Consider the following 10,069-nt stretch of genomic DNA (forward strand, 5'->3'; position numbering starts at 1 on the left):
CCAACACTGACCCATATGGAATTCCACTGGTAACCAGCAGCCAGCCAGAATAGGATCCCTTTATTCCCACACTCTTGTTTTCTACCAACCAGCTAATACTCCACCCATGCTAGTAACTTCCCTGTAATTCCATGGGCTCTTATCTTGCTTAGCAGCCTCATGTGCGCCACCTTGTCAAAGGCCTTCCGAAAATCCAAGTACATCACGTCTGCTGCATCTTCTTTGTCACCCCGCTTGTAATCTCCTCAAAGAATTGCAGTAGGTTTGTCAGGCAAGATTTTCCTTTCAGGAAACCATGCTGGCTTTGGCCTATCTTGTCATGTGCCTCCAAGTACTCCGTAATCTCATCCCTAACAGTTGATTCCAACAACTTCCCAACCACTGATGTCAGGCTAACAGGTCTATAGTTTCCTTTCTGCACCCTTCTTAAATAGCAGAATAACGTTTGCAAATTTTCCAGTCATCCGGTACAATCGCAGAATCTTATCAATTCTTGAAAGATCATTGTTAATGCCTCCGCAATCTCTCCAGCTACTTCCTTCAGAACCCAAGGGTGCATTCCATCAGATCCAGAAGATTTATCCACCCTCAGACCATTAAGCTTCCTGAGCACCTTCTCAGTCGTAATTTTCACTGGACATACTTCACTTCCCTGACACTCTTGAATGTCCAGTATACTACAGATGTCTTCCACTGTGAAGACTGATGCAAAATATGCATTCAGTTCCTCTGCCATCTCTGCGTCTCTCATTAGAATATCTCCAGCATCATTTTCTATTGGTCCTATATAGACTCCCAACTCTTTTACCCTTTTTATGCTTAAAAAAGCTTTTAGGATCTTTTTTGATATTAGTCGCCAGCTTCCTCTCATGATTCATCTTTTCCTTCCGAATGACCTTCTTAGTTTCCTTCTGAAAGTTTTTAAAAATTCCCAATCCTCTATCTTCCCACTAGCTTTGGCTTCCTTGTATGCCCTCTCTTTTGCTTTTACTTTGTCTCTGACTTCACTTGTCAACCTTGGTGCTATCCTTCTTCCATTTGAAAATTTCTTCTTATTTGGAATATATCTGTCTTGCACTTCCCTCATTTTTCACAGAAACTCCAGCCATTGCTGCTCTGCTGTCCTTCTTGCTAGTGTCTCTTTCCAGTCAACCTTGGCCAGTTCCCCTCTCATGCCATTGTAATTTCTTTTATTCCACTGAAATACTGACACAATGGAATTTAGTTTCTCCTTCTCAAATTTCAAAGTGAACTCGATCAAACTGTGAACACTGTTCCCTAAGCGTTCCTTAACCTTAAGCTCACTTATCATCTCCAGATCATTGCACAACACCCAATCCAGCACAGCCAATCCTCTAGTAGGCTTAACAGCAAGCTGTTCTAAAAAGCCATCCCTTAGACATCCTACAAATTCTCTCTCTTGAGGTCCAGTACTGGTCTGGTTTTCCCAATCTACTTTCATTATCATGACTTCACTGTTCTGACACGCCTTTTCTATCTCCTGCTGTAATTTGTAATCCACATCCTGGCTGCTGTTTGCAACAGCAATTGCCATTAGGGTCCTTTTACCCTTGTCATTTCTTAACTCAACCCATAGAGACTACACCCTCCAATCCAATGTCATTCCTTTCTAATAATTTAATATTATTTCTTAGAGCCCCTCTGCCTACAAACCTATCACCATACCAAAACACCATATAACTTCGGACATTCAGCCATCCTTTAGCCAAGTTTCAGAGATGGCCATGCCATCATACTTGCCAATCTGTAGCTGAATTTCAAGATCGCCCATTTTATTTTTTATGGTGCGTGCATTCAAATATGACAGTTTCAGTCCAGTATTTGTTGCTTTCTGTTTTAACTGCACCATGCTATTGCCTTGTAAATCGTCCCACTGACTCTGATTATGCTTCATCACCTGCCTGTCTATCATCTCTGTTGCACGCTATCTTTGATTTATTTCTGTTTTCCCCTTCCTCAGCCCTATCACTCCAGTTCCTATCCCCTGCCAAATTAGTTTAAACCCTCCCTAACAGCTCTATTAAACCTGCCTGTGAGGATATTGAACCCCCTTGGGTTCGGGTGTAAACATGGAATGACTTAGTGTATGGGTAGTTATGTCTAACCACTCTTATAAAGTTGATGTAGGAAAGACAGTGGATGTTGTCTGCACACATTTTACCAAGTGGTGCAGGGATCATTTCACAGTGCATTGAAATAGAAAAAGGTAAACGAGTAATAACAGTGCAGAATAAAGTGTAATTACAGAGAAGGTGCAAGATCATAATGAGGTCAACAGGAAGGTCAAGGGTGAATCATAATGCACCAGGGAACCATTCATTTGTCATACCAGTGGGCAGAAGCTGCTTTCAGGCTTTTTTATCTTCTGCCCGAGGGAAGAGGGGGGAAGAGAGAATATCCAGGGCAGGTAATGTGTTGGATTATGCTCAATGCTTTATTCAGGCATCGAGAAGTATCGATAGAATCTAGTGGGTGGAGACTCGGCCACACTCCAAATGTGCCTAGACAAAATATTATACAGCAGCAAAATGACTTATCAGATTTTATATTAAATAGTTAAATTTATAGAAAATTAAACTTCAAATGAAAGTCTTCCAATCTTAGTGTGTATTTTAAAATCCGTTTATCTTACAGCAAGTGGAGTTCAGTCTGCTTCAGATTAAAGCTTTGTGTATGTATGAATTAAGCTCCAGGAATTTTATTTGGTTATGGGCTCTCTTTAATGATAAAAATATTTTATTCAAGACTAAATATTAGATTAGAAGATCAAAAGTTGTATCGTTAGTTTTGACTTCTTCATTTTTACATGTAGGTATTCAACACAGATGGTGAGTTTGTGTTAAAATTTGGATCTAATGGAGAAGGAAATGGTCAGTTTAATGCTCCAACTGGAGTAGCCGTGGATTCCAATGGAAATATTATAGTTGCTGACTGGGGAAATAGTCGCATACAGGTAACGGCTTTATCTGCATTTTTGTTGAAGTTATTATATAAAATATAAAACTTATAAAACATTGTAGTAAGCAGAGAAGTGTAATTAAAACAATTCCTGTCATTGACAGTATTTTTCTGTAGTTTTGATAGCAAAATATAGATCCCTGGATGCAGTGTTAATGCTAATTTCTATTTATTTCTACTTTTCAACAGGTGTTTGATGGAAATGGATCATTCCTCTCCTACATTAACACTTCTGCTGACCCTTTGTATGGCCCACAAGGTCTAGCATTGACTTCTGACGGTCACGTGGTGGTAGCTGACTCCGGAAATCATTGCTACAAGGTTTATCGCTATTTACAGTAGCACTAGATCTTTGGATCGACAAACCTTAATAACCTGCATTAGAAAATCAGCGAAATTTCACTTTAGTTTGAAATTTGTCCGTTTGGAGATTTGTTTTTGTTTGGCACCTTTTCTGTTGCTAGTTTAATTATCCACTGCACAAGGAAGAAAATGTGCAGTTTTGTACAAGGCTTCTCTCTATTCTTTATAATGTTGTTGCTTTGGATTCACAGGATTCAAATAAAGCTGTCATAAATCTAATAAACGGATTGCACAAGTGACTTTGCAGATATAGGGTTATGCAGCAGACTGACAATAAATTTAGAATGAAACATACTCGAATTGTTAAAGAAAAGTTTCATTCTGTACTGAAAGTTTTTATTTCAATTGATGAGATTTCAAGTAAATAGCTGCAAATGAACAACCATTTGAATTTTTATGCCTTGTCCTCACAGCTATAATTCTCATAATTTCTCTACATATTCTACTGGGCCCTTGCAATTAACTCCTCATTTTTGTATGTAGGGTAAGTAGCTGTTCTGCATTTAGAGCTTTGTTCCTTTGCTGTATCATATTGATGAAAGCCCTTTATAAAACAGAGTCGTTGTAGCAGGACCCATCCCAAAGTTAAGTTCCAATCCAAATTCATGAGGAAATCAACATTATACTTCGAATTCTAGATATATTTGAGTATAATGGCATCCAATAATTGGTAACTAAGAGTTTTATTCAGTTTCTCTGTTTTAACTAAAGTCCATGATGTTTGCCAGGTGCCTCATTATTAGCTGTGCAAACTCTCAATTCTGATGCAAGAAAACTGAAGAAACTGAATAGCATCTTGAATGATTTTCTGTAGTAAATCCAGCAGAGATACAATCTGCTGAGCAAATGGATGCAAATGAAACTGCACTGACATTTTATTCCTCCGCCATTAATTGAATTAAGTTTCTTGAAAGATTTGTTTGTTTATTTTGGCCTGATCATATGTTTAATTCGCATCTGTTTATCCTAATCCGAATACATGCTCAGATTGCATAAAAGGAAGAAACTTGGCATTCTTGTGAAGTGCACTAAAATATTAAATTATGAATACTGATTTACAAAATTCACAACAGTTGTTTTACAATTATTTAATTCTTACGGTCTGCTTTCTTCATTCAAGGTTGTGGAATGTGGGAAGAGAAATGATGTAAATTGTTTGCTCGTTACCTATAAGGGTTAGAAATATTTTATTTGGACCAATAAGCAATTCATCTCTCCTGAGAAGGTTCAAACAGCAAAGTGCTGCACTGTAAACTTTCTCTGTAAAAATGTTCAACCAAACTATTTATATTTTCTCTCTAATGTATTAACAAATGCTTCTTTGTTGCCAAATATTTTGAAACCAAGTGCCCATAGAAATTGTTTGGGAGAACAAATAGGCTGAAACCGGTAAATAAAATGTGATGCTTAAAGTATTGAATAATTAAAGTGTGAATGTATTGTTTGTGAATGTAACTCTTCTTTTGCTTCCTTTTGTTGTGTTTTCATACTTTCTATTGTATTTCAAAGAACAAGTAACTTTTTCACCACTATCCCTAACCACTACTATCACCCAAGATCACAACAGTATAAATGACAAGGCCTTAACAAGTGTACTACTTTTTATAAGAAAACCGTTAAAAATCTGATGCTACCATGTTTAATGGGGACAACTGATACATTATTTAAATATTACAACATTCTATTCAGTTGTTTTATATACAGTGTATGAGGAATGTTTTTTAAAGTCATGCATTGTCTGCACATTGTTGTTTTACATGCATTTTGTTTCCTAAAAGTAAACATTGATTTTGATTTATGTTCAGGTTATTGCAGTAAGAAAATATTCTGATTTAAATGTGCAGTGCAGATGGGGGGATAGCTCTAGCAACTTTGGGACACACCAGTACTCTATTCGTCTTTAGATCAAGAAGGAGGCAAAGAACACTAAGGTGACTGAGCCCCCGAGGCCTGATGGGATCTTTCACAGGGTATTGAGAGAGGCAGGAGGAGATTGACATAGGTGAGGTCCGAGAAATAGTGTTTCTTTATTTAGAAAAGACAATATGAAATATTGGAAATTATTGGCGAATGAGCCCTACATAAGTGGTAGACAAGTTACTGGATAAGATTACTTGCATTTGGATAAATGGCCTTACAGGGAACAATCAGCATGCCTTACAAATGTGACTAAATATTTTGAGGAAATGATAAAGCTGGTTGATGGGGGTATAGTAGTGGATTTTAGTAAGACATTTGACAAGGTCCTTGAGAGGAGTCTGATCTAGAAGATTAAAATGCATGGGATCCAAGGTCACTTGGATAAACTGGGTAGATTGGAGCTCTACCATTATACAACCTCAACATAATATTCCAACTCTTATACTCAATACTCTGATTTATAAAGGCCAATGTACCAAAAGCTCTCTTTATGACCCTATCTACCTGTGACGCCACTTTTAGGGAATTTTGTATCTGTATTCCCAGGTCCCTTTGTTCTACTGCACTCCTCAGTGCCCTACCATTTACCTTGTATGTTCTACCTTGGTTTGTCCTTCCAAAGTGCGATACCTCACGCTTGTCTGTATTAAACTCCATCTGCCATTTTTCAGCCCATTTTTCTAGTTGGTCCAAATCCCTCTGCAAGCTTTAAAAACCTTCCTCACTGTCCACTGCACCTCCAGTCTTTCTATCATTAGCAAATTTGCTGATCCAATTTACCACATTATCATCCAGATCATTGACATAGATGACAAATAACAATGGACCCAGCACTGATCCCTGTGGCACACCACTCGTCATAGGCCTCCAGTCTGAGAAGCAATCCTCCACTATCACTCTCTGGCTTCTTCCATTGAGCCAATGTCTGAGCCAATGTCTAATCCAATTTACCACCTCTCCATGTATACCTAGCGACTGAATCTTCCTAACTAACCTCCCATGCAGGGCCTTGTCAAAGGCCTTACTGAAGTCCATGTAGACAATATCCACTGCCTTCCCTTCATCCACTTTCCTGGTAACCTCCTCGAGAAACTCCCAACAGATCTGTCGAACATGAACTACCACACAAAAAACTATGTTGACTCTCCCTAATAAGTCCCTGTCTATCCAAATACTTGTAGATCCTATCTCTTAGTACTCCTTCCAATAATTTACCTACTACCAATGTCAAACTTACTGGCCTATAATTTCCCAGATTACTTTTAGAGCCATTTTTAAACATGAGCTATCCTCCAATCCTCCGGCACCTCACCTGTAGACAGCGACATTTTAAATATATCTGCTAGGGCCCCTGCAATTTCAACACTAGTCTTCTTCAAGGTCTGAGGGAATACCCTGTCAGGTCCTGGGGATTTATCTACTCTGATTTGCCTCAAGATAGCAAGCACCTCCTCCTCTTCAATCTGTATAGATTCCATGACCTCACTACTTGTTTGCCTTATTTCCATCGACTCCATGCTGGTTTCCTTAGTAAATACAGATGCAAAAAACCCATTTAAGATCTCCCCCATTTCTTTTGGTTCCATACATAGCCGACCACTCTGATCTTCAAGAGGACCAATTTTATCCCTTAATATCCTTTTGCTCTTAATATGCCTTTAGAAGCAATCAAGTCAATCAAGATTTGAATAGCTCAGCAGAAAGCAGCTGATTGGGCAATCGAGGTCAGGTGACCAAGCAGCTTGAACAGCTCAAACAGATAAATAGATGGATAGCTCAAGCAGAGAGGCCTGTGGAAAGCAGCCAGTGACTGAGAGGGCCAGTGAAGGAGTGGAGCTTTGAGGCTTTGACTCGGGAGGCTTCGACGAAAAGAGGCGGAGGACAAGCTTGTTCCCAGTTAGTCTTCACAATGCCTCCTGAGACGGTGATGTGCCTCTCATGTGGGATGTGGCAGTCGTGGGGGAACTCCCCTCTCAAGCAGAGTCACATCTGCCAGAAGTGCATGTGGCTGGGTGATCTGGAAGACCATGTAAGGAATCTGGAGCAGCAGCTGGATGACCATCGACTCATAAGGGAGAATGAAGCAGTCATAGATGAGAGCTACAGGGAGGTAGTCACACCTAGGCTGTCGGAAGCAGGTCGTTGGGTGACAGTCAGAGGGGGGAAAGCGAAGGTGAGCAGACAGGTAGTGCAGAGCACCCCTGTAGCCATTCCCCTGAATATTAAGTTTACTGCCCTGGATACAGTTGGCGGGGATGACCGACCGGGGTGAGCCACGGTGGCAGGGCCTCCAGCACTGAGTCTGACCCAGTGGTGCAGAAGGGTGGGACGGAGAAGAGGAGAGCTGTCGTCATTGGGGACTCTATAGTCAGGGGAGCAGACAGGAGACTTTGTGGACGTGAGAAGGACACCCGCATGGTTTGTTGCCTCCCGGGTACCAGGGTCCGGGATGTCTCTGACCGGGTACACGACATCTTGTTACGAGAGGGAAAGCAACCAGAAGTCGTGATACATGTTGGTACCAATGACATAGGCAGGAAGAGGGATGAAGTCCTGAAGTGTGAGTTTTGGGAACTAGGCAGAAGGCTGGAGAACAGGACCTCAAGGGTGGCGTTCTCAGAATTGCTGCCAGTGCTATGTGACAGTGATGGTAAGAATTGGAGGAGATGGCAGTTGAATGCGTGGCTGAGGAGTTGGTACAGGGAGCAGGGTTTTAGATTTTTGGATCATTGGGATCTCTTCTGGGGAAGGTGGGACCTGTACAGATTGGATAGGTTGCACTTGAACTCAAGGGGGAGCAATATCCTTGCAGGTAGGTTTGCTGACATGGTTCAGGAGGGTTTAAACTAATTTGCAAGGGGGATGGGACCCGGAACGATAGAGCAGTGAAAGAAGTGCATGGAGTAAAGCCAGATCTAATATATAGAGAGGCTTTGAGGAAAGAGAAACAGAATAAAAGGTGTAAAGGTGGTAAGGTAGAAGGGCTAAAGTGCGTGTACTTCAATGCAAGAAGCATCAGGAACAAAGGTGATGAACTGACAGCTTGGATACACACATGGAATTATGATGTAGTGGCCATCACAGAGGGCAGGAATAGATTCTCAATATATTATTATTACAGCTACAGAAAGGGTAGGTAATATAGCAGGATCCTCTTTTTGAGTCAGTGTGGGTGGAAGTCAGGAACAGGAAGGGAGCAGTTACTCTATTGAGAGTATTCTATAGGCCTCCTGGTAGCAGCAGAGATACCGAGGAGCAGATTGGGAGGCATATTTTGGAAAGGTGCAAAAATAACAGGTTTGTTATCATGGGTGACTTTAACTTCCGTAATATTGATTGGGACCTAATTAGTTCCAAGGGTTTAGACGGGGCAGAGTTTGTTAAGTGTGTCCAGGACAGATTCCTGTCAAAATATGTTGACAGGCCGACTAGGGGGAAAGTCATACTAGATCTAGTATTAGGTAACGAACCGGGTCAGTTCACAGATCTCTCAGTGGGTGAGCATCTGGGGAACAGTGACCACTGCTCCCTGGCCTTTAGCATTATCATGGAAAATGATAGAATCAGAGAGGACACCAAGTTTCTTGGTGTTCACCTGGCGGAGAATCTCACCTGGTCCCTCAACACCAGCTCCATAGCGAAGAAAGCCCAGCAGCGTCTCTACTTTCTGCGAAGGCTGAGAAAAGTCCATCTCCCACGCCCCCCCCATCCTCACCACATTCTACAGAGGTTGTATTGAGAGCATCCTGAGCAGCTGCATCACGGCCTGGTTCGGAAATTGCACCATCTCGGATCTCTGCAGCGGATAGTGAGGTCAGCCTGGTTCGGGAATTGCACCATCTCGGATCCCTGCAGTGGATAGTAAGGTTAGCTGAGAAGATCATCAGGGTCTCTCTTACCACCATCACAGACACTTACACCACACGCTGCATCTGCAAAGCAAACAGCATTTTGAAGGATCCCACGCACCCCTCATGTAAACTCTTCTCCCTCCTGCCATCTGGAAAAAAGCACCAAAGCATTCAGGCTCTCACGACCAGACTATGTAACAGTTTCTTCCGCCAAGCCATCAGACTCTTCAATACCCAGAGCCTGGCTTGACACCAACCTACTATGCCCTCTTCTGTGCCTACTGTCTTGCTTATTATTTATTGTAGTGCCTGCACTGTTTTGTGGACTTTATGCTGTCCTGGATAGGTCTGTAGTCTAGTGTAACATAGAAACATCGAAAATAGGTGCAAGAGTAGGCCATTCGGCCCTTCGAGCCTGCACCGCCATTCAGTACGATCATGGGTGATCATCCAACTCTGAACCCTATACCTGCCTTCTCTCCATACCCTCTGATCCCTTTCGCCACAAAGGCCTTATCTAACTCCCTCTTAAATATAGCCAATGAACTGGCCTCAACTGTTTCCTGTGGTAGAGAATTCCACAGATTCACCACTCTCTGTGTGAAGAAGTTTTTCCTCATCTCGGTCCTAAAAGGCTTCCCCTTTATCCTCAAACTGTGACCCCTCGTTCTGGACTTCCCCAACATCAAGAACAATCTTCCTGCATCTAGCCTGTCCAATCCCTTTATGTTTTAATCAGATCCCCCCTCAATCTTCTAAATTCCAGTGAGAATAAGTCTAGTCGATCCAGTCTTTCATCATTTGGAAGTCCTGCCATCCCAGGAATCAATCTGGTGAACCTTCTTTGTACCCCCTCTATGGCAAGGATGTCTTTCCTCAGATTAGGGGACCGAAACTGCACACAATACTCTAGGTGTGGTCTCACCAAGGCCATGTACAACTGCAGAAGTACCTCC

General features: G+C 41.7%; 1 protein-coding gene across 3 annotated transcripts in view; it reads left to right on the forward strand.

The window, feature by feature from the left end:
* The window catches only part of trim2b (tripartite motif containing 2b), a 227,051-nt gene extending 222,265 nt beyond the window's left edge, over window positions 1–4,786 (forward strand). For all 3 annotated transcript variants that reach the window (XM_072255852.1, XM_072255854.1, XM_072255853.1), the window contains exons 11-12: window positions 2,834–2,974; window positions 3,169–4,786. In XM_072255852.1, the coding sequence (XP_072111953.1) occupies window positions 2,834–2,974; window positions 3,169–3,321 (294 nt within the window). In that variant the 3' untranslated portion in view covers window positions 3,322–4,786. The remainder of the gene's footprint in view (window positions 1–2,833; window positions 2,975–3,168) is intronic.
* Window positions 4,787–10,069: the final 5,283 nt, after the last annotated feature.

Source organism: Mobula birostris, chromosome 4, assembly GCF_030028105.1.
Source record: "Mobula birostris isolate sMobBir1 chromosome 4, sMobBir1.hap1, whole genome shotgun sequence".
In the NCBI taxonomy this organism is placed as follows: domain Eukaryota; kingdom Metazoa; phylum Chordata; class Chondrichthyes; order Myliobatiformes; family Myliobatidae; genus Mobula; species Mobula birostris.